Source organism: Mesoplodon densirostris, chromosome 17 (genome assembly GCF_025265405.1).
Source record: "Mesoplodon densirostris isolate mMesDen1 chromosome 17, mMesDen1 primary haplotype, whole genome shotgun sequence".
Taxonomy (NCBI): Eukaryota; Metazoa; Chordata; class Mammalia; order Artiodactyla; family Ziphiidae; genus Mesoplodon; species Mesoplodon densirostris.
In genome coordinates, this window is record NC_082677.1 from 18,101,059 (window position 1) to 18,124,814 (window position 23,756).

The window sequence follows — 23,756 nt, forward strand, 5'->3', positions numbered from 1 at the left end:
GTGGGTCCTCATGAAGAGGACGCTATGTCCTTGACAGCAGAATTTAGTACAGCTCGGGCTGTTTCTAACAGTGTCCCCCACGTGGGCTGAAGGCAGGATGCCAGAGAGAGAGTCTGTAAAAGCCTTTTTATGAGGGATTACCCAGTTGTTTCCAGTACTTTGCTCTCTGCTGATCTGGCTCAATCCAAGGGTAAACAGAGTAGAGAAAAATGGATGGGCTGCATATCCTGCAGGCAGTCCTGAAAACATGATTTTTCTCAACTGAGTTTTTGCTGAGTATTGGATGGGAGAGAAATGGAGATTATAGACTCTGACAGGAACTTGGAGGACAGATACATTCTACTGCCAAGTAAGGACAGATCTAAATGTTTTAACCCTTAAGTGAGTTGGAAGAAAGATTGATGTCCCCATATGAAGTCTAACAGGTCACTGAAAATAGAAGCCCATCTCCCTGTGACAGGGAGGTAGGGGAAAGGTGACATAGGTAATACTGTATTTCATTAACTCTAAGATAGATATTTTCCACCCACATTTTAACATTTTAAAAATTAGGATGTATTTTACAGTTGATGTGTCCTAATTGAGTTGGCAGTGTTTTTTCTTACAAAAATATGATCCATCTTATAATTGATGGCATCTTAGATTCAATTAAATAAGTCACTGCCTTCAATATCGTTCCTCTTTTCAAGCCTCGATATCTCCAACTACTTGGAGGTGACAGTTCAAATATATTTTAAGTCTAAACTTTGCTTGGGACCTTAGGAATCATTTACTTCCCTATCCGCCCCCCCCCGCATACCCCGCTTCTATCACATTCGTTTCCTAGGAGCCAGCCATAGAAGGAATATTTGGATGAACATATCAAATGATTTGCAATAAGTTATGAATTGCTTATGTTGATGGTAACTGGATTCCTTCAGACTGTCCATCACTCCCCAGGATTGTTTACACTATAAATTTCCTCTGCATACTCTGCCTTTCCAGATAATGTTGAGGCAGCTATCGGCATAACCCATCTAAAATCAGAGTCTAAATGATGACGTTTCCTTGTATTTAATTATGTCAGCTTTACAACTCCTGAAGTGCTAGCACTGAGGCTCCAGGAAAAATCTGCAGACTGCAATATGAAATAGTAAAATAAAACTTGGTCCAAGCAAGGCTTGATGGAAACCAAAATGCACAGAGTTTGGAGAAGAATCCTTTGTTTTCTTTTTTTTTTTTTTTCCAAATTATTCTTAAAATCCATGAGCACTTTTTTGTTTGTTTGGTTTGAAAGCTGGAGTTTGGATCTAAAAATAAATAATTTATAATGAGAATAATTGGGCCAAACCATGAATGAGAAAGGTTAACTGTTGCTGTCCTTACCTGTAATAAAATGCCCTTGAGGTAACAGGGAGGGGCCTGGCAGGCCTCCTCCACCCACTGTGCTTTTGGAAACTACATCTTCTCTCCCCTTCCAGTGGCAGACCCGACCTCACAAAATCCATATCCTGCGCCACTTCACTGCAGGAAGCAAATCACATCCATTAATTCCCATTAAGATGCTAATAACTGATAGTGGTTTGATGTATTATCTGTCCCAAATATATTTGCATTAAAAAAATATACAATTGATTCATGTCCGTTGCTGAAAAATAAGCAGATAAGCAAAAAGAATAAAATAATCATTACCCCCAGTATCATCAGACAGAACCACTATTACACATTTAGTTTCCATTTCTCAAGCTCTTGTCCGTGCTTGTATTAACATCTGGGGGAGGCTTTTAACACTTGAAGAAGGACTTTAACCTCCCTCCTTCCTTCCTCTCTGTCCCTTGCCCCAGATTTATCATCCAAGAAGTAGCAGTTGTACATGTACACACAAAACCGACTGGTAGTATTACAGAACATGCTCCCATTCTTGAGATATTCATGCGCCTATAGAGGTTGATAGGTAGCAGTTATCATTTATTTTATGTCCACACAGATCAAGTTGACATCTTAAAATATTGGATTGGCCACCTCCCAGCTCTTCAAGGGAGGGATGCAGTATGCTGAGCGTGCTGCAGTGTTACCTTTTAGGTGTTTAATCCCTTCCCCTCCAGAAGCCTTCCCTCAGTCCCCCAGGAGTCGGAAGGGGAGGACTCTGAATTCTTGTAGCCCTTGTCTGTGTCACTTAAGTGGCCCTGTATTGTTTTATTATTTTTGACATCCACCTTCCCAACTACACAGGGGCCCCTCAAGGCCACGCTGAGAACCCTAGAATCATGTATAGTTTAAAGGGGCCTTGAACGGGTCCAGTTCATATACGAGGAGACTGAGGCTCAGGGGGGTTAGATAACCTGCCCAAGGCCACAGAGCTTTTCAGTGAACTAGAACCTAGTTCACTTAAAAGTACTCTTTCTAGCCCAACAGTGTTAGACCTGTTTCCAGAAGCCTACAAGCTATGAAAATTATTCAATTTTGTGGGAAAAAAAATTTAACCTCAGCACATTTCTGATCATCTAGGTCTATTCATTATACTTGAGTAGCCTCTCAATTTCATTGTTTTGATCTTGTGTTTTGTATTGTCCTGTAAGTATTTTTCACTGGTTGGACCAAGTGGTCAGGTAGCAGCAGTTAACATTAATGCTTTGGTTTTTCTAGGGGGAGGGGTGACAAAGTGGAGGACTCGCTCTCAGGGTCCCCACTTTTTCAAATTTGAGCAACACTCCAGCACAGCACATGACTTCTTGTTCCCCACAACTGTGTTTGCTGATGATGCATTTTAGTTTAAAAATAAATTAAATATTCTGTCTTGGCCTCTCATTTCTGATTCACTGTATTGTGCTGAAAGTAACTGTGAACAGATTTTTGGCATTTCTTGGTTGCATTTTGGGAGTCGGACTGATTTTGGTCCCGGGGGTGGGGATGGGAGGGTGGGATCGAATCTCCAAGAACTGGAAGCAGGAAATGGATCTCACTGGTGTGCCTTGAGGGCCCACAGTTTGAACTGTCTCCATAAAGTCAGTGCTTGTCTGGAGATGGGACCGCAAATATTCATGCCCCCTGCAACAGTGACATCTGGTGGCCCTGGGGTAATAGGACAGCAGTCGAGTGGCTGATCTGTGGATTTTGATGAGATGACCTTATTCTATATATACTTGTTGCTGTAGGAGCCACTGCCCCTTCCCAGGGAGCCCCGTTTCCTCCTGTGACACACCCACCTCCAATCACCCTACACCCAGGAAGCACCTGCAGCAGCGCCCCTGCTTCCTGGGGGCACTCTCCTCCCAGGCCCCCTGGCAGCCGGGCTGGGAAGAACTGGACTTGCCCCATCTGGCGCGTGTCAGCCGCCAGCGGCCACGTCAGGCCAGGCCTGGCCTGAATTCTGGTGTTCGAGGGCCAGTGATTTACTGCCTGCCTGGGCAGCAGGTGGCTGGGGTATTTTTAGTGTGTGGAGCCTTTAGGAGTGGGGTTGGGTGTGGGCAGGAGGCAGCGGTGAGGTCTGGGGGAGTTAGCTCTTCCAAGGTTCAAGTTGAAAGCCTCCTAATTGGGTGGGGGGGTCTGTTTCCTAACCTCCTGTAGGCTTTCAGGTTCTTGGTACGTCTTCTTCAATCTGTCTGCCTTTTTCCTTTGCTTGGTCAGTTTGTAAGCATGAACTAGAGAAAGTGGAAACCTTCGGGATGCCAAGTTGTTTGGTATCTAGGAAAACACTGGGTACTATTAACGCCCTGCACCTGTATTCATTCCACTTCATAGCTCTTTTCTGTTCATTGTATTATCTGATCCTCACGATAATCCCTCACGCTCTGTGGACAGGGATTATCATCTTCCTTCTACAGAAGAAGAACTGGCCACGAAAGGTGAGCATCTGTCCCGTGCCACAGGGAGCACACGGGACAGAACCCGGAGCCGAGCTGTGCGGGTTTTGCCGCTAAGCGGTGCTGGGTTCGAACCCGCTGCCCCGGCTCACGTGCCGTGGGATTTGGGGCCCAGATGCTTGGGTCCTGAGTCTCCTTATCCAGAAACGGAGTCGTGGTACTTGGCACACACAGCTGTGAGGATGAGCACATATCAAACACTCCACCCGCTGTTCTGATCCAAGTAAAAGCTTACACGTTTATTTAGCTTTTGACTGGGTCTGTTACCCGGGTTCTGAACATATGACATCGCCGCTGCCTCTGTGTGAGAGACAATCTCAGAATCAACAATTAAACGTGCCAGGCGCTCAGGCCTCGAGCAGAGCAACCGGCCGAAACCTGGGGCTTCTGAGCAGGCACATCAGAACAAAATTAAGACGCCTGTGGGCCGGGAAGCTTTGCCAGTCTGACCATCTGAGACTGAGTTTGTTACTTTCCCGCTGCTGTTACTTGGTGGCGTCAGGGCTTTTGTGATTGCTTGTCCTCGGAATCTTTTTGTTTCCTTTCTAAGGAAACATTCTGCTTGTGCTTCAGAGAAGAGGGATTTTCGTCAGCACCTGGATGGAGGGTTGTCAGCACCAGGAGAGACCAGAAGAAACTGGGAAAATACGTGACAGAGCCTCCTGTGGTGAGGGAGCTGGAAACAGCTATGACTGTGAGTTGCCGACTCCTGCATTTCACCCAGACCAGCTGAGCTGGACCCCTGGGGTTGTCCTCTCCGCGGCTGCCCCTACCATGTCCAGAGCCAAGCCTGACAAAGCCTGAGCCTCGAGGTCTATCCCCAGTTGGGGGATAGGGCTGCTGCCAGGCTGATCTTAGTTTTGGGTGGGGCTGCCATGGGTCTGTGGGCCCACTGGGCCCCAGCCTCCCAACTGGGTGCCTGGGTACCTTAGAACTGGACCTGTGCCTCTGTGGCTTTGTGTAGTTAGCACTTCAGTTTGCCATGGGGATAGAATCTGTCGTGAACCTCAGTTTATTTGCCTGTTGGCCCTGAAACTCTAAGTAGACCTCACTGGTGGAGAGGGGCTTGGCGGTGGTGGTGAAGGTGACATGTGGGAACCAGGTCCTTTTCCTGTTGGTGCCGGCTCCAGTAGTTCAGTAAGAAAGCGTCATCAGTAGTTCACTAGTCTGAAGTCACGTTCTGTGTTGAAAGGGTTCCGTGGTCATGATCAAAGTGGTATACCATACCCCTGCCTGCCTTGCTTTAGAGATTGACTATTCCCATCATCATATTCAGGGCTCTGAGATGTCCTACAGTGGAGAAACCTGTGTAATTCCATTAAGCCCACATTTCCCAAGCTTGTTGGACCATGGAACCCTCTTTTCAGGCCAGTAGCCCTTCACAACCTCCAGAGCTAGTGTTTCACAGATCCTACCTTGGGAAGCACGGGCACAAACCACGCCACAGCCATGAGAGCTGAGAGCTGTGAGAGCTGTCAGCTGCCTTAACTCGTGGCTGCATCCACCCCCGATGGCATCTCCTTGGACACTGATCCCTCCTGAAAGTGAACCTGAGCTCATCCCATCATGAGTCAGCCCCGCCTGGCCCATGTCCCCACTCCTAATCCCACTCAGCCCTGGCTTTCTACCACCTCCCAGTTGGCCTGGTAGCTGAGCCATCATAAGGCAGCAGTGGGGGTGGGGAGGATTCCCCTGTGTCTCCAAATCTTCCCAAAGATGCCACAGCCATTTTCCCCGTCCCTGCCCCCATCAACACCCAGAGGTGCCTCTCACCTTGAGGCCAGGAGCCCCTTGGGCAGCGATCTTCTTGCTTTTCCCTGCTTTCCTCCCTTCCGGTTCCTCAGCCTATGCTTCCTCACATCTGCTTAGAGCTCCCTGGGCCTGGGAGGAGCCTTTTATTAAGTGAACCCGTCCCACACACAGCCTCAGTCCTGATTTGGCAGACTTCAGCCCTGGCTACCCTGGCCATTCTGAGAATGTATTACCCTATTTTTTTCCTTAAATCCAAGCAAGATGTCAACCACAGTCCTTGAATCTGCCTGTCCTTCATCCCTGGTTTCCCTCCTCTTCACATCCCCAGACCCCCAAGTTTCGGATGAGTCTCTCCCACCTGGCAGCCCCATTCCAAGCAGAGGAGACACTACAGGAAGGACGAGGGTGGTTTGTTACAGGACTGGGTGAGATTAAATCCCAGGGGGTCCCGCCCAGCTAAGGTGCATTTTCCCCTATGCTTTATGATGTTTTCCTCCTCTCTGCCTTGGTCAGCATCATACGGGAGTCACTGCTTTGAATCCATTCTGGGATCTCTGGCTTTAGAACCCATCGCCTGCTCCTCATTCTTTACTGAAACCTGCTCTCAGCGTAGCATCTGATCAGTACATTCCCATGAAGTTAGAATCAGCTAAACACCCCCAAGATGGGAGAGAGTTCTGTGGCCAGGGACTCCTCCTGGGAGCATGTGAAATTGGGAAACTAAGGAATCTAAGAAGTCTAATATGCAATTTCACACAACTTATAGCTGAGAAGTAGCCGTTGTCACCGCACACTCACCCTCAACATCTAGGGGTGCATATCCCCCTGGCATGGCCACATTTATATTAGACTGTCTTCAGTAAAAAAATGTCAAAGCATATGCTAAGTAAGTAGGACATCTCTGTCATCCACCACACCTGTCTGAGGTTAAGACTTCTTTTCCTTAGCTCGTAAATGATTAAAGACTCAAGCTCTTTTTATGATTTGACCTTGGGAAACCACCCCTGAGCATTATTTTATAAACCTGTGAAGTCTTGGTATAAAACTGTAGATGGGTGGTTTCCAACACTTTGTGCCTGTGTTAGTCACCCAGCACTGAGGGGGAAAAAAACCACAAAAATCTTCTCAGTGGCATGCAGCAATAAGCATTTGTCTTCAGAGCTCTGCGGATCATCCGGGATTTGGCTGACCCAGGCTGGGCTCAGCTGGTCGACTCTGCTAAGGCTGCAGTGGCTCGGTGGCTCTGCTACTCACTTCAGGTCTCTGGACCACTCGGTCATTTTGCTGTACATGCCTCTCATCCTGTCCTCCTTAGACAGCAGGTTAGCTGAAGCTTGTTCTTCTGATGGCAGAGGCGGAAGAGGGTAAACCCCAGTGTGCAAGCGCTTTTCAAACCCCTGCTTGTGTCCGTGTACTGACATCCCATCGGCAAAGAAAGTCACATGGCCAACCCCAATATCGACAAAGAAGGACACTCCATCCATGATGAAGCCATAGCAAGTGTGTGGATGGAGAAAGGAGTGAAGAATTTGGGGCCAGTAATACCACCATGCTCACCTGTGGCACACAGGGACGAGATAAAGGGTTTCTTCTGCCAATTGCTGCTAGCAGTGTTCTCTTGCAACAAAGATGCTACAGGGAGCCCAGCAGTCGGGGGAAACTTCTGAGGGTTAAACAGCTCACAGGCTCCCTGTGACCAGAGAACCAGGTGACCATCCTGATCAGTCCAACTCAGGTTCCGGTGGGGGTGGGTAGCCCAGGGGCCCAGGTGAGGAGAGAGCAGGCAGCGGAAGTGTGGAGGGTGGTGCGGCCACCAAAGTGCCCTTCCACGGCTAAGGGTGCGAACCGTTATGCTCTGACATAGAGATGCCAAGGAAAGCACTGAGGAGGTCAGGACTGGGGCCAGCCAGGGGAAGACCAGCTTTACCCAAAATCAGAGCAGGAAGGAATACCAAATAGACAAGGTTGAGACCCTGACTCGAGCCTACAGTTAGTTGGGTTTATACGCTTAAATTAACCATTGGGTAAGCAAGGTTACCCGTGAAGTCCTGGTTGCTCTTGCCTTATTTATTTATTATTTAAAATGTAGTTTTTATTTATTTTATTTATTAAAATTTATTTATTTTTGGCTGCATTGGGTCTTCATTGCTGTGCGCAGGCTTTCTCTAGTTGTGGTGAGCGGGGGCTACTCTCGTTGTGGTGCGTGGGCTTCTCATTGCGGTGGCTTCTCTGGTTGCAGAGCATGGGCTCTAGGCACGTGGACTTCAATAGTTGTGGCTCGTGGGCTTTAGAGCACAGGCTCAATAGTTGTGGTGCACGGGCTTAGTTGCTCTGCGGCATGTGGGATCCTCCTGGACCAGGTATCAAACCTGTGTCCCCTGCACTGGCAGGCAGATTCTTAGCCACTGCGCCACCAGGTAAGTCCCTAGTTTTTACTTTTATAAAAATAACACAAGTATCTAGTTTAAGAAGTGAAATAAAAACAGAGGCTTATAATGGAAAACAACAGTCTCCTGCTCATCCCTACTAAGCCCTGACTGCTTCTCCCCAGAAACAACTGTTTTAGCTGTGCCTTCTTATCTTTTCCCTACATTTTTTTTTTCCAAATTTGTGTCGCTGTTTCTTGATTTTTCAACCTTAAACATAATCTATTCTCTTCCTACCTTGGAAAATGAGAATTTAACTCTCTTACATTCTCCCCCATGCTCTACCTACACACATATATTTCCCATCCCCGCATCTTCCCAATATAGATATTTTGGTTAAACGAATATTTTCGTATTTACATTATTATGACTTATGTAAAAAATGTTCACAACTGAGCCATTTAGTATGCTATGATTACGAAAAGTGCAACTTTCGTTTCCCTAGGAGCTTTTTTTTTTTTTTTTTTTGTCTGTTTGCTTGGTTTTCTAAATACTTATCAATAATACAACCCTAGAGGGACTTCTCTGAAAATGTCATTATTCTATCTTCACGATTGATAGCTAGATTGGGTGTAAAATTCTATGTGGGAAATAATTTTCCCTCAGAATGTTTTAACTTTTCATTTTGAAATAATTTTAAGCTTACAGAAAAGTTCCGAAAACATTACAGAGCTCTATCTAGTGCCTTTACCCAGCTTCCCCTAATGGTAACATCTTACATAGCTGTAGTACAGTGATCAAAATTAAGAAATTAACTAAAAAAAAAGGGAAGAAAAGAAGTTAGCTCTGATGCACTTCTCAGGGTACAACATCAAAAAAAAAAAAAAAAAGCAAGTAAGTCATTAACGTTGGTACACTGCTGTTAACAAAGTGACAGACTTTGGATCTCACCGGTTTTTCCAGTACTGTCGTTTTACTTTTCCAAGATCCTATCCAGGATCTCACATTATATTTATCTGCTGAATCTTCTTAGTCTCCCACATCTAGGACACATCCTCAGTCTGTCTTTGTCTTTCATGATCTTAACAATTTTGAAGAATACTGGTCAATTATTTTGTAGAATGTCCCTCAGTTTGGATTTGTCTGATATTTTCTCATGATTAAATTGAGGTTATGGATTTGGGGCAAGAATACCACAGAGGTGATGTGCCCATCTGAGTGCATCCTATCAGGGGGACATGATGGTGCTGTGTACTGCTCAGGGTGTTCATCTTGATCACTTGGCTAAGTAGTTTATGCCAGGCTTCTCACTGTCAAATTACTACTTTTCTTTTTATAATGAGTAAATATATTGGTAGACATAATTTAAGACTATGCAAATATCTTGTTTATCCTCAAACTTTCACCTACAAATTTTAGCATCCATTGGTGAATCTTGCCTACAATTATTACTGTACTGTTCTTAATGATAATTTTCTATTTCCCTCATTTCTTTAACATTTATTAATGAAATTCTTTTGTAAGATAGAGCTGTCCCTTCTCCTCCATGTACTTAGTCATTCATTTATTTACTTGTATCAACGTGGACTCATAGATATTTATTTTATTCTAGAGGTTATAGTACAATTTTATTGTTCAAATTGCCCTCTGAATTTTGAAGGCTTTGCAGATTTCAGTATTACTATTAAGAAATTTAATAGTAGCCTGATTCTTGACCTTTCATAGTGACCCATTTTTCTTTTTTAGGATGTTCTGAAATTTTACAATATTGTGCTTTTTTGTTTATCTTTATAACATGCATTTGTATTCGGCACTCCATAGACCCTTTCAAGCTGGAAACTCATGTGTTTTGGGGAAATGCTCATATTTTATTTATTTATCTGATAATTCACCCCCTCTACTTTTCCCTTCTTTTTTTTTTCTTTTTTTTTTTTTTTGTGGGATACCCATTATTCTGATGCAAAACTTTTGGACTAATCCTCTAGTTTTCTTATGTTTTAATTTCCAATTTTTCATCCTTAATCTTTTTATTCTACTTTTTAGGAGATTTTTGTTTCTACTTTATCTTCCAAGTTTGTACTGGATTTTTCAGTGGCAATTTCCAAGAACTCTTTCTTGCTTTCTAAATATTTTTTATAGCCACCTTGCTTCATGGCTGTGATATCTTCTCTTATTTCTAAGGAGATTTGCCATTAGGGGGAAGTTTTCTTTTGCTTCCTTCAGTGATCGCTCTTTCCTCTGAGTTGTTTTTTTCCTGCTTGTTTTTGTCTCTCTCTCTTACGTTGGAGACTTTTTCTCAGATGTCCTGTCATCCTTTGTTGTCTGTTCCTGCAAGGCGTTGAGCAGGATATTCACACTGTGTCACGTATTACCCAAGGTCCCTTCACATTGGAGTGATCCAACAACCACTGCCTTTACCGAGAGGTGGAGCTTTGCTTCCCCACTAGTGAGATAAGCAGACGTTGTCTCTTGATGAGATGCAGCATGAAGTAGAGAATGTCACCTATGTGTCTTACCAAAAACAACTGATCTGAATCTAATCGCACCTTTAGATCTAACTTCCACTTGACAGGATTTACAAGAGATATGGGGACAAGTTCAATGACACAAGACCCAATCAGACAAATCAGCTGTGAGACACTTCTTCAGTTAATGGCCTGGTCCCTTCAGAAAGTCAACATTGTGGGGCAAACAAAAGGAAGGAGGACTGTTCTAGGAAGGAGACTAAAGAGACGTAATAACCAAATGCAATGAGATTCTAGGGACAGTGGGGGAAATTTGAATGGATTGAATGGATTTTGAATTTGAAATGGATTGAATATTAGAATATATTTGGAAGCTTTTTTTTTTTTTTTTTTTTTTTTTTTGCGGTATGCGGGCCTCTCACTGTTGTGGCCTCTCCCATTGCGGAGCACAGGCTCCGGACGCACAGGCTCAGCGGCCATGGCTCACGGGCCCAGCCACTCCACGGCATGTGGGATCTTCCCGGACTGGGGCACGAACCCGTGTCCCCTGCATCGGCAGGCGGACTCTCAACCACTGCGCCACCAGGGAAGCCCTGGAAGCTATTTTAAATTTTCTTAGGTGTGATGCATTTGGGTTATATAAGATCCTTATTCTTTGAATAGAGATACTGAAATATGTAGAGGTGAAATATCATAATGTCTGCAGTCATTTTCAAATGGTTCAGAAAATACTGTATGTACACCTATATCTAAAGATAAAGCATATATGTTAAAATATTAACAATTGTAGAACTTAAGAGGTAGGTATATGGGTGTTCATTATAGTATTTTTAAAATTTTTCTATATGTTTACATTTTTCCGTGATAAAAATGTAGGTGGAGGAAAGAGGGAGATACCAAAAAGCTGCTAGAAGTTTGTGTGAGTCCTGGTACCTGGGCAGGAAGGGCTCCTCAACTGGTGAGCCAGCTGTTTCATCCAGAGAACTCCAAATGTCAGTGCTGTGTGTCTTCTCTCCAGCCAGTCAGTTCCTGGAGAGGGGCTCCCAGTTTCTGCCTCAGTGTGTAAACCTCATGGCCAGCCCCTGCGAGCTGAATGGAGAAGGGGTCCAGGCAGCCTCTCCAGTCAGTTCACAAACTTTGACAGAATTTTTTCATGGATGTCTCACCCCATCCTCAACTGGGTAATGCCTCCAGAGAATAAACTGAAGGGATCCTACCAGGGAACAGAGGGGCAGTCGCCTGGGCTGAGTAAAAGCGGGGAAGGAGCCTGAGAGTATGTCTCTTCATACAGACTCTCCACCAGTTCGGTTTCCTGCCCCACTTTGTTGCTCCTTGATATCCCAAGTCCTGAGATCCCCTGGGGTTTGGGTCAGAAGGGCTTGCTCATCACGGTGAGGCTGTGTAGAGCATGGTTTGTGGGCCACACCCCTGCAGAGTTTCACATTCTGCTGTGTGACCTGGGACAAGTTATTTAACTTCTCTATGCCTCATCCGCAAAATCAGGTTACAGGCTTTCACATTGTTGGGGGATTACGTAAGTTAATACACCTTCAACATTTAGACCAGTGCCCTGTACAGGGTTAAGTCCTTTGACTAACACACACACACACACACACACCTCCCAGCCCCCACCAACTTAGGTTTCTACTTTCTCTGGTCTGTGAGGTCTCTTTGTATCTTCTGTAATTTTAGTGCTATATCTCAAGCCTGCTATATGCACTTCGGCTTTCTTTTTCCTTGTGGGGTTTGGCCTTTTAAAAAAAAAATCCCTTTACTGTCCCTCAAGTCAGGTTTGGGGAGATAGTAGAGTTACATGTATGCGTACATTTCACAACATTAAACCACAAGTCTCAACAGCTTGCTTTCTTTCTTTCTTTGTCTCTCCCCCCTTCAGTACATTCATCGTATTCTAGCCTGAACTCACAGAGTGTTGCAGGCAGAGCCAGGGGAGTGAACACCAGTCTTCTTAGATCTGGAACCAGCTCCTAATGGTCTAGAAAATGCTGAGAAGCACCTCAGGATAAACCTGCTGGTTGAGTGTTCCCTGAGCTCCTTTCCGGAATCTCCTGAGTCACCATCCCTGGCAGAGGGGAAGGAAGGGTTTGTGGTGGAGCCACCCTGAAGCTTGTGTAAGAAGCTGTGGCCCATGGCTGTGTCAGCACCGGACAGCCAGCAGGCTTCTCGCCCCACCACCCAGAGATCTTGATTCCTAGGGATCACCCGATCGACCCAGAGAACTTGATCCTGTCTTCACAGTGGTAGAAGGGGGCACCTTTGCAAATGACTTGCTTGAAGAGTTTGGAATGCTGGTTTAAAAGAAAGAATTCCTCCCCAGGTAGGATTAGGCCCACGGAGTTTTGTGATCCTCTTCTTCTGCCTGGGTCATGACTGTTGCCCTTTTAAACTCAGAAGCCCCACCCGAAGTGTAGGATACATTTGAGGGAGAGTGGCTTCTCCAGTTAAACCTGAAGCCACCCTCTGGCTGGTCGTCCCTTGGACTTCAGTGCTTTCTACTGAACGGTAATAAAGAGCTTGGGCTGCTTATTTCCATTTTCCATTCCCCACCCGACCCCGGATCCATTCTGCAAACCTGCCTGCTCTATTCCGTGCCCTGGGAAGGCAACTGCTGATAGAGACACTGGACTGAGATGAGAGGGTGGGAGGAAGGAGAGGCCACATGATTCTCTGCCCACTCGCAGCCTAAAGGGGTGCTCCTGGCCCAGCCCCCTAGCTCTGCACTCCCTGGCTCGAGGCCACCTTTTCCAAGTGCCTGAGAAGATGGTGGTCCACACACCTAGACCCTCCCTTCTGGGCCTTCTCTCTGGATACAGTAGGTCCTCGCTGTGTGTACAGTGAGAGGGGGCGGCCACGTTCATCACAGCCTCAGGCAATCTGTGAAGTCTGGTTCATTCCTTTTTGGCAGCCCCCGGCTCCCCAACCACACTTTTTTTTCTTTTAGCTGCATCACAAGGCATGTGGGATCTCATTTCCCTCATCAGGGCTGGAACCCATGCCCCCTGCATTGGGGGCGCAGAGTCTTAACAGCTGGACCTCTAGGGAAGTCCCCCCACCTCCTATACTTCTTTCAGCCATTCTCAACATTTAGCTTTGCTTCCTTTACACAACCTCTTCTGAAAAGACCTTGACAATTCGTTCACATTACAATGCCAATAACTATCCCTGCTACCTTTCTTCTAGGGATATTTTCTTTGAAAAACCGAAGTCCAAGGGATGAATCTGTAACTGTTGAATTTCAGAGAGGAATAGAATTGAGGGTGGGATTCAACCCCCCATCTTCTCAAATCTTTCCTGTCTATTCAGTCCACCCGCCTTTGCAAGGGGAGGGTGCATTTAAAGTGCGTGGAAGAGATACTAATTCTGGGCTTTGGCTACTCGAATTAAACATGCTTTGGCGTGGGAAGGACAGGGGAGAAACTCTAGAATAGGGATGTTAAACAGAAGTGGTAGGGAAGAGGGTACAGGCTAGGTGTCTGGAGTTCAGACGTCAGAAGAGCAGTCTAGGGCTCTGCACCCCTAACCCCTGTACCCTTCCACCAGCCCCGGCCCCCTCTTCACTCCAGAACAAGTCTGAGTCTGGAGAATTCTGAGGGTGGGAGAGGGATCTGCATGAAAAGCCTGGGCCCCCAGAACTCTGGTTCATTTGCATTTGTAGCGAGCTTCAGTGTGACAATATTAACCGCTATCCCTTATTGAAAGCTAGACTGTATGTCGAGGGCAGGGACAGTGCCTCCATCCTTGTAGCTCTTGCACATTGCTCAGTGTTTTTTTTTTTTTTTTTTTCTTTTTGCGGTATGTGGGCCTCTCACTGCTGTGGCCTCTCCCGTTGCGGAGCACAGGCTCCGGACGCGCAGGCCCAGCGGCCATGGCTCACGGGCCCAGCCGCTCCGCGGCATATGGGATCCTCCCAGACCGGGGCACGAACCCGTATCCCCTGCATCGGCAGGCGGACTCTCAACCACTTGCGCCACCAGGGAGGCCCTGCTCAGTGTTTTGCACATAGTAGGTGCTCAAGAGATACAAGTGGCCTTGATGAACACGTTATCTCGCTGAATTCTCATAAAAACTTTGCGAGGTGCCTCCTGTTATCACTCCCATTCTGGAGACGAGGCGCTGGGGCGTAGTTGGGTTAAATAATTTGCCCAGTTGGTGAGTTATAGAGCTCCTGTTCTAGTCCATTCTGACTGACTTCAAGGCCAGACTCGAAGCCAGTGGGCACAAGCCAAGCGCGTTTAGACGGCACCAACTTGAGCAGAGGACGGGGTTGCATCTCCATCTTGGTAGCGATTCTCTCATGGAAGAATTTTCATAACCCTGAAAATCCTTATATATGTTTCTTTGAATCCTTTATATTTCTCCTCCAGGCTAAGCCAATGCCTAGTGCCATGCGAAATTGAAGTTTGTGGAATACAAAAAAAAGGTAGAATAAAAATTGCAAAATGATATGGTGTCATGTTCATAATCCAGAGATAATTTTTAATAATGTTGCCTCCTTTTTTGGGAAGAATTGGAAGTGCTTTTATGAGAATTAATTAATTTAGGTTTGTAATTTCATGCTTGAAGTAAGATGCAAAGATGCCCATGGGTCCCAGGTTGCTGGAGGGGACCAGGGTGAGGGAGAAGGACTCACAATTAGGTTTTTAGCTTGAAATCTGAAGCAGAACAATGCCATTTCTCATGGAAACTTTTTAAATACTTTTCCATAGCCAAATTTCCTTGGGGGTGAATATATCAGAGGAGTGGAAATCAAGACAATGAGGTAAAAATAAAAGACTCCTTTTTTTTCCTTTCTAAAATTATTTTGTTTTTCCTGAGCCACTGCTTTTACGAGCCATGTGGGAAGGGAATGCAGGGGTAACACTTCAGTGCACCGAGAAATGCTTCTCTCGGTGAGTTCAGAGGCAATCACAGGATTCTGATCACAGGTTTCCATAATCCTGTGGGAGGGGAGTGCCAGGGGTATCATTCCTAATTAAGTGCCCTCCAAAACCTTCTAGGAGGCATTCGGGGTGATTACGCTTCATCCATGTCTTGTTGCTAATCATGGGTGCAGTCAGGAGCTCACAGAGCCAGGCCAATGCGATCTGTTAGGAAAAGAGAATTAAAAACAAATCTGCCAACCCAGCAAACCTTCTCCACAAAGGTAGGAGAGAAAGAAAACAGTTTTATTATTGAATAAGCATCAAACCAGAATGCGATGTGCATCACAGGCAATCAGCTAAGAGACTGCAAAGACAGAGAGGAATCTCAGCCTTTTGTACAGGCAGGCAGACACAGGCCCTTACCTACACAGTAATAACCAGTCCTCACCTCGCAGGACATGAAGGTGCCATTTGTCACACCAAGTTCATCCTGGATTTGCCTGGTAATTGGGGTCACCATCTGTGTTACCTAATTGGCTTTAACCTAAAGAAAAACCAGCTTCTCCTATCTTTATGACAGGAGGTAGTTTTGCAACAGGGAGCAAGGCTCCCACCCTCCCACAGAGATGGGAGAGGGGCCCTACCTCCCTTGATGATGGCATTTCAAAGGGATGGCCCCCTCGTCCTTGAGAAAGACAGTCCTAAAGCTGGCAGGAGTCTGAGTTAGTTTTTTTTTAAATTTACATACCTTTCAAAGAGACAGAGAAAAGAACTTAGAGTTACCAGTTTTCTCAAGTGAATGCTCTAAAAAGAGGGAGGAAGGAGAAGTATCTTCCCTTATTTTCAACAGGGAGAGCTAAGCCTCTTATTTTTCATCTGTATTTGCCCTTTCAGGCCCAAGAAATGGCAGGAATGGGATCCCCACCTCCCGCTCACTCAGGGACTCTCCCACCTTGACCCAGGCTCTGCGGCAAGAGGCACAGCCTGGACAATCTCATTGCTCGACTGCCTGGCCTCTGTCCGTCTTCAGGGCTGGGGCTTCTGGAAGGGAGCAGTACCCCACTGGTGTTGAGTTGCATCAGGTGGGTTCTGGGGAAAGTACGAGTCTTTTGTGAGGTGACCTCACCTTACCACCTGAGGTTGCAGCCAGGACGCTTGAGGTGTCGTGCATTCTGAAATCTGCCTGGAGGACGGACACTTCCCTGGTGGCGCAGTGGTTGGGAGTCCGCCTGCCAGTGCTGGGGACATGGGTTCGATCCCTGGTCCGGGAAGATCCCACATGCCGCAGAGCAACGAAGCCCATGCGCCACAACTACTGAGCCTGTGCTCTAGAGCCTGGGAGCCACAGCTACTGCACCCATGTGCCACAACTACTGAAGCCCGTGCACGCCTAGAGCCCATGCTCCGCGACAAGAGAAGCCACCGCAATGAGAAGCCCACGCTCCGCAATGAAGAGCAGCCCCTGCTCGCTGCAACTAGAGAAAGCCCGCACGCAGCAATGAAGACCCAATGCAGCCAAAAATAAATTAATTAATTAGTTAAAAAAAAGAACCTGGAGAACGAGAAGGAAGGCAAGGTCCCAGCTCACCACGTGCTGAGGATGGGGGCCTGGCCCACTTTAAAGAACACAGCTGCCCCCAGCCCCAGCGGGAGGAGGTGAGTGTGGAAATCTGTGAGGATGGACAGCTGAAACCCAAAACTCAGCAGGACCAAACTAAAACCCAACTCCTGCAATTCTTACTTTCACCAAAGGATTGCTTCTATCCAAGAGGGGAGGGAGAAACATCTTCAGAATCAATGAGTCAGAAAGGGAGAAACTCAGCCCACATTCAAAGGGGTAATCAGCTCTCCAACGTGGAACAAATCTCACTCTATACAGTGTTTGTGGAGAAGAAAACCGGATTCCTTTATATATAAGGAGGAAATAGATTCGTGCTTTTCAGCCACATCTGCTCGCGCACCTCCTCACTCCCGCTCATGGGTTAACGGGAGGCTGATGGACCTGAAAGGTGTGGGTGAGTTGGAACACGCAAAATACCCCTCTCATAAGGAGAGCACCTTTTAAAAAACAAAACAGAAGGCACGGTTTGTTTCTTCCTAAGCTTCCCTGTGCTGTAGCTCTGTGATATAAGTACCTGTATACGTACATATGTGTATGTTTCTCTCTGAGCAGAAGAGCAGGAGGGAAGCCCCTCCGTCTGCCCCCACCATGTCCCTGGCAGGCTCTGGCTTGCCTTGGGTGGGGAGGCAAGGGCTGAGGCTACTGGCCCCTGACTGCCCTCCCCTTCAGTTGGCAGTGGCCATGGGAGTGGAATTCCCAGTTCTACGGACCAGCTTTGTCCTGTTGCCACTCTTGCTCCCAGCAGGCAAGGCCAGCTACCCCATGGTCTTCGGGGAAGTTTCTGAAAGAGGATGGGATTTCACCCTCCTTCCAGAGCCAACATTACTGGAATGGGAGAAGGAAGGATGAAAGAACTGGAGAGGGCAAAGCCAGGCCACTGCCTGTGTGCCATGGAGCATCCTCACCTCTTCTCCGGCACTGGCTCTGGGCCCTGTGTCTGCTCTCTCTGGCCACCTCTGTGGGCTCAGCCTTTCCCAGGGACCCTGGCAGACGCCTAGTGACATGGCAGATGGACCCTTTTCTACTATGGAGTCATAAGTGTTGGGTAAACTATAATCAAAAATAATTGTTTTAATGTAGGCTGCCCTTGAGCAAAAAAATAAATAAAGGAAATCCTCCAGTGGCAGAAACCAGTTGAAGAGGGAAACCACAGCTGAAGCAGTTGAGTGAAGCCTGGAGTCCAGGGGGATCTTAGAGGAGCCCAATTTAGGCTCTAGGGACCAGGCTGCGGTCATAGCACCTGTACGGGAACAGGAGATGTGGCCCCACTCTTGCTTGGAGGAGAGAAAATTTTGATCTGAGCTCAGCAGAAAAGCAAGAGCATTGAAGTGGCACCCCTTTCTTAAAAGGGGATTGGAAAATTCTGCCCGCCAGCTCAGCCAGGCATGCCAAAGCAAACGGTCTATCTTGGGAGTGCAAAGAAAAACAGTTGCCTGTCAGAAACCGAATCCTTGGGGCCTGTGCCATGAATGAGCACAGAGTTCAAATTCCTACTACCTGTGAGGTCCGTGAGCCCCAAGCAGAGAAACTGACATAATATTTGGTCTAAAACAATTGAAACCTCCAGGATCCTGGTAGATGCTAATGTGAAACCACTCTGTGTAAAAACTGTCATAACCCAGAGCACACGGGAGTCACACAGGAAAAACAAATCCTACTGAAGATGAGCTCACAATAAAAAATGACAAATCATGTGAGGAAATGAGTCTCCTTGAGCAGAAACCAGCAGATGCCTCCAGAGGGTCCTCAATGCCTCAAACTCTGCAGATAACGGAACAGTCTGAAAAGAGCTATAAACACATTCAGACCCAGCATTCCAGAAGCAGGGTCCAGAGGTTCTAGCCCCTTCCCAACCTGCCCCTCCCATGTCCACCTTCTCAGTTCATTCCAATCCCGCCTGCCATGCAGACTCAAAATCTTGAGCACCTTCGAGTTCTTCCTTTCTCAGCCTTTTGTCTTAAAAATGGCTCTCAATGTTCTTGTCTTCCTCTCCTCTCCTCTGTGACCGCGATGGGCATCTAGCTGGGCTGTCCACTTTCCCGTCCCCAGTGTCCCCCCTTCTCTTTATTTCACCTCCACACTGCCACTAAATTAGCCTCTTAAATGGAAGCCAGATGGTTTCACTTCTCCGAGACAAACTCCTGATTATGAAAGTCTAAGCCTTCCTTAATTTGGAGCTAAACTTTCTTTCCAGTTCTGTTTCCTGTTATAATACATCCCACCCCTCACCCCAACCTCGTGTTTCAGCCTTTCTGGTTTGTTTGCCCTTCCTACCCTCTCCCTCATGCCTCCAAGCAGTCTCTTCCCGCTGACGAGGCTGCTCTCCCATCTCATCTGCCTACTGAAGGTCAACCTTGGCTTAAACCTTCTAGAAGCATGATGTCGTGGAAAAATGCAGGCATCATCAGGGCTAGAATATCTGGTTTCAAATTCCAGAAATGTCACTTAAGAGCAGTGCCTCAGGCAAGTCACAACCTCTCTGAGCCTCAGTGTCTAATTATATAAAATGGGAATGATCCCTACTTTGCAGGGTTGGGAGAATTAGAGATAATCTCTGTAGAGCACTGAGCACGGAACCAGCCCCAGTACGTGATCAGTAAACAGTAAACTCTCAACCTCTCCTTTTTTATGGGAGTCATGTCCTCCTGCTTCCCCATCTAGAGGACCATGAGTCTGGAGTCTCCTTTGTCTTTGCATCTTTGCCCTTTTCTGTGTCTAACATAGGAAGTTTTTTTTTTTTTTCTTTTTTTTTTTTCATTTTGCAGTACATGGGCCTCTCACTGTTGTGGCCTCTCCCGTTGCAGAGCACAGGCTCTGGACACTCAGGCCCAGCGGCCATGGCTCACGGGCCCAGCCACTCCACGGCATGTGGGATCCTCCCGGACCGGGGCACAAACCCACGTCCCCTGCATCGGCAGGCAGACTCCCAACCACTGCGCCACCAGGGAAGCCCAAACATAGGAAGTCTTGAAACACGTTGATTGACACGTGGTGGAAAGAAGTAGGCACACCTAACTTGATGTTAGAAGGGGAGACTTTGGGTAGAGGGACCGCTCAGATGTTGGAGTGATTGTGTCACTCCAGAGAGGGCAGAACCACCATCAGGAGTCCTAAGGAGGCTGATGGTAGCCCAGGATAGGAAGGAATATCCAAAACTTAGAGTTGTTTAACACGAGAATAGGTACCAAATGGAAGTTACTTGCCATTAAAAAGTATAGAAAGTATTCCTGGGTTGAATGAGGTATAAGACCAGATCAGTGATTCTTATCTTAGGGAGTCACAGGTACCTTTGAAAGTCTGGCAGAAGTTATGGATCTTCTTCCCTAGAAAAATGGCCCAAAGCATAACATTTTGCAAATAGTTTCAGGAGCTTCATGGATCTTAGGTAACGTCAGCTGAAAACGCTTCGGTTTTCTCTCTCACTATTTATAGTGAGAGGTTCATTGCTGTTATACATATCTTCAAAATTCACACCTGCCATCTGGAGGTCCAGCTTCGTATCTAAAGCTCATTGCCTTTTGCCACAGATTCAATACTCGGCATATTTTTTGATAAAGTGAATAAATAAATGAATGAAATCATTGATTTATCTGATCTTCAAGGAAACCTGTGTGCTTGAAGGAGAGAGAAAGAGCAGGAAAACAGAAAGAAAACAATGAAGGGTTTCAGAGAAAGACCAGTACAGGGTAACAAAAAGTTGGAGAAGGGTTAATCAGGGTCAAAGAAGAGGATCAATTTTGGAAGGCCTGAACTCCTGGCCTCTGCCCAGGGCTGAGCGCCCCATTGAACTTCTAAACCCAAAATCCTGCAGAAGCAGACTCCATCCTGCTGGCCCTGACTCCTTGCCCTCAGAGTGATGGTGGCACATACCCAGGGGCTACCGGGAAAAATCACTCATAAGATCATGCCCATGTCCAGGTGATATTCTTTTTTTTTTTTTTTTTTTTTTTTTGCGGTACGCAGGCCTCTCACTGTTGTGGCCTCTCCCATTGCGGAGCACAGGCTCCGGACGCGCAGGCTCAGCGGCCGTGGCTCACGGGCCCAGCCGCTCCGCGGCATGTGGGATCTTCCCAGACCGGGGCACGAACCCGTGTCCCCTGCATCGTCAGGCGGACTCTCAACAACTGCGCCACCAGGGAAGCCCCCAGGTGATATTCTGCTTTGATTTTGAAACCTCTTTCCCTCTTTGAATTTAGGTCTTAATTATTCTGCAACCACTTTTTCTGTTACTACAATTGCTTAGTTCACACGTGGTAATGAGTTACTAAGCGAAGTATGCTGAGGTTTGTTTTTTCCCTCAGAGTATCATTATTCCATGAATAGTTGATTTTCAACACAAACACCGGTGACAATAAGTCCCAAAAGGAAAATATGCTGTCTGAGCGCAGGGGGATTCCTTGTTTGAGAAACTGAATTTGAGATTCTCCAGGATTAGCTGGTCTTCCGATCCACATGAGCGAAGAAGACAGGCTGCTCTGCCCAGTCAAGGCCTCTGGCTCTCCCCACAGCCTGCCCCCTGTGCTAACCTGGAGTTACAGTGGTTGCGGGATTTCACGAGGCGCCTCAAGCTCTCCAGGGCCTCGGGCAGCCCCTCTCCGGTGAGGGCGCTGCAGCCCTGCAGCTCCCAGCAGTGCCCCTGGAACCTGTCCAAGCCCAGCCTGTCTCTGATCTCAGGCAGCGGCAGGGCGTGGGGTGCCTCCTGCTTGTTGGCCAGCACCAGGAAGGGCACGCTGGCCAGGTGGGGGTCGCCCAGGGCCTCGGTGAGCTCAGCCACTGCCTCGGGCAAGCGGGCTTCATCTGTGCTGTCCAGCACGTATATGAGGACGTCCGTGCCCTCCAGGTAGTCCTTCCAGCTGGCCCTGAGCTGGCTCTGCCCCCCGACATCCCAGAGGGTCAGAGACACATGCCCAGGGGCTTCGAGAGGCTCCACGTTGAAACCCACGGTGGGCAGGGTCTCCACCAGCTGGTGGCCCTTCAGTTTGTACAGGAGCATGGTCTTGCCGGCCGAGTCCAGGCCTATCATCACCACCCGGGCTTCCGCCTTGTGACCTCGGGAGTTCACAGACCCCATGGGGGCCACTGCCAGACCCTAGGGGAGAAAGGCCGGGTGCACACATCAGCCATTCTTTTCAGAAGAGACACAAATCCTTGCGGGCACATGGGAGAAGAGCTTCTACGCCCGAAGTAGGAAAGTGTCTTTACAGTGTCATATTTCAGACAATGGCCTGGGTTTCGAAAGGGCAGGGAAGTAGGGGTGTGTGAGTCAGCATCCGCTGACCTATCTCTGGGGGGTGCCCGCTGCAGAGAAGAGGGCAGGGCCTCCCCTAAAACACACGGAATGTGAGCTCACATTCCTTGGTAGTTAAAGCAAGGAGGCACAATGAAGTTCCAGTTAGACAAACTGAAAGATGTTTCCATTCTTGTGGGTCTGTGGCTTCTAGCCTCTGTTTTCCTCCTGTAAGCCTAAACCCCGAAGGGGAAGGTATCTTGGGGTGAGTGCACTGACGGAGGGGGGCAGTCGGCTCGCGGTAACTTCTGCTTCCTTTGGCTGCCCCCCGCACAGGACCAGGCCGCATCCTGTAAACAGTGGCTATTTATAAATACTGTTGACCGTGGACACATGTACGGCTCAGAGCAAAGTGGTTTCCTCCAGTGTCTTGCCAAGGTAAATTACCTCCAGGTTTTTCAAGAATCTCAAATTTTAAGATCAAGACCTGTTCCCACCTTAGTCCAGGGAAAGCTTGGCTGGAACCGGGGGAGGGACATCTCACACCCAGGGGAGTATATTTCAGCTGCCCCTGGAGGAAAATAAGATAGCCTCTGTTCATTCCTCAAGCCAGGGGTAGGAGAGTGAAATTAAAGTTACCTCAGTGTTATCAGGCTGCGGCCGAAAGCTCCCCCTCTGTGGTGGTCTTCCACCTGCAGCTGCGTTCAGTCCTGAGAGCGAGATGGGAAAGGAGTACAGTGACTGTGGCCGGTTCTCCCTTTTTGTGTTTCCTTTTCCCAGATGCTTGGGGGCGGGGCAAGGCTCCGCAGCCCCGCCCTCGCCCCTGGGGCTCCCTGAGCAGAGCAGTCCTGCTGAGGATGTGCCACAAAGATGCCCCCAGCCAGGCCCAGAGCTGACTCCGGGTTCTTGGCCGTTCAGACTCCATTTGCAGGAGGGAGGGCACCCAGCTCAGAACTGTGCCGTGGTCCGCTGATTCTCCTGCTCTTCCTCTCACAATCCTGGGATCCCCTTGGTGGAGAAATCTGAGAATCAGACCTCTTCCTTCAGCTCATGCCTCAGTGTGTTTCTGGTGCCTGGAGATTCTTTCATTTGCTTGGAACCGTATGTGCTTAAAAACTGCCTAAGTAGGATTAAAACACTCTTAAAAAATAGGTTTAAATGTTGAAGGTAAACCAAAATAGGTATATATATATATATACTGAAGGTAAACCATAAAAATCAAAAAGTTGTGTTAATGGGTAGAACTATGCGTGATTAAGCTCATTGCTTAAGTTTTTTTCTTGAACAGTGTAATTATATTTTTCCCAGTAAAAATGATGCCTTCAGAAAATAGAATTTTCAAAAAATTGGCCAGTCAGAAGCCCTTGTTTCTGTAGCAGATTCTGATTTGGATCTGGAGCTCCAGTGATTTGGTTCTCGTAACCAATGACAGTTCTGCTTTCCAGCACATTCTTTCATTACAATGTCAAGAACCAGGTTGGGGCTTGTGATTCTCTCATCTTACCAACGAAGAAGAAACAGGCTCAGACAGGATAAATTATTTGCTCATGGTCTTGCTGAATTTATAATTCGTCTCTTTCATCATGTCGTGTCACGCATGGAG

The 23,756-nt window shown here is 47.3% G+C and overlaps 1 protein-coding gene across 2 annotated transcripts; it reads right to left on the reverse strand.

Annotated features, from left to right (window-relative positions):
* Positions 1-14,799: 14,799 nt before the first annotated feature.
* ARL11 (ADP ribosylation factor like GTPase 11) lies at positions 14,800-22,905 on the reverse strand. 2 transcript variants are annotated; one of them, XR_009530305.1, is made up of 2 exons: positions 22,793-22,905; positions 14,800-15,527 (listed from the first exon to the last, which is right to left on the reverse strand). XR_009530305.1 is itself a non-coding variant. In XM_060080146.1 (2 exons), the coding sequence occupies exon 2, from the start codon at positions 21,995-21,997 to the stop codon at positions 21,410-21,412; it is 588 nt and encodes a 195-aa protein (XP_059936129.1). In that variant the 5' UTR covers positions 21,998-22,015; positions 22,793-22,905; the 3' UTR covers positions 15,554-21,409. The 2 variants fall into 2 exon arrangements, 1 of the variants encoding a protein (XP_059936129.1); XM_060080146.1 differs by lacking the exon at positions 14,800-15,527 and adding an exon at positions 15,554-22,015.
* Positions 22,906-23,756: the final 851 nt, after the last annotated feature.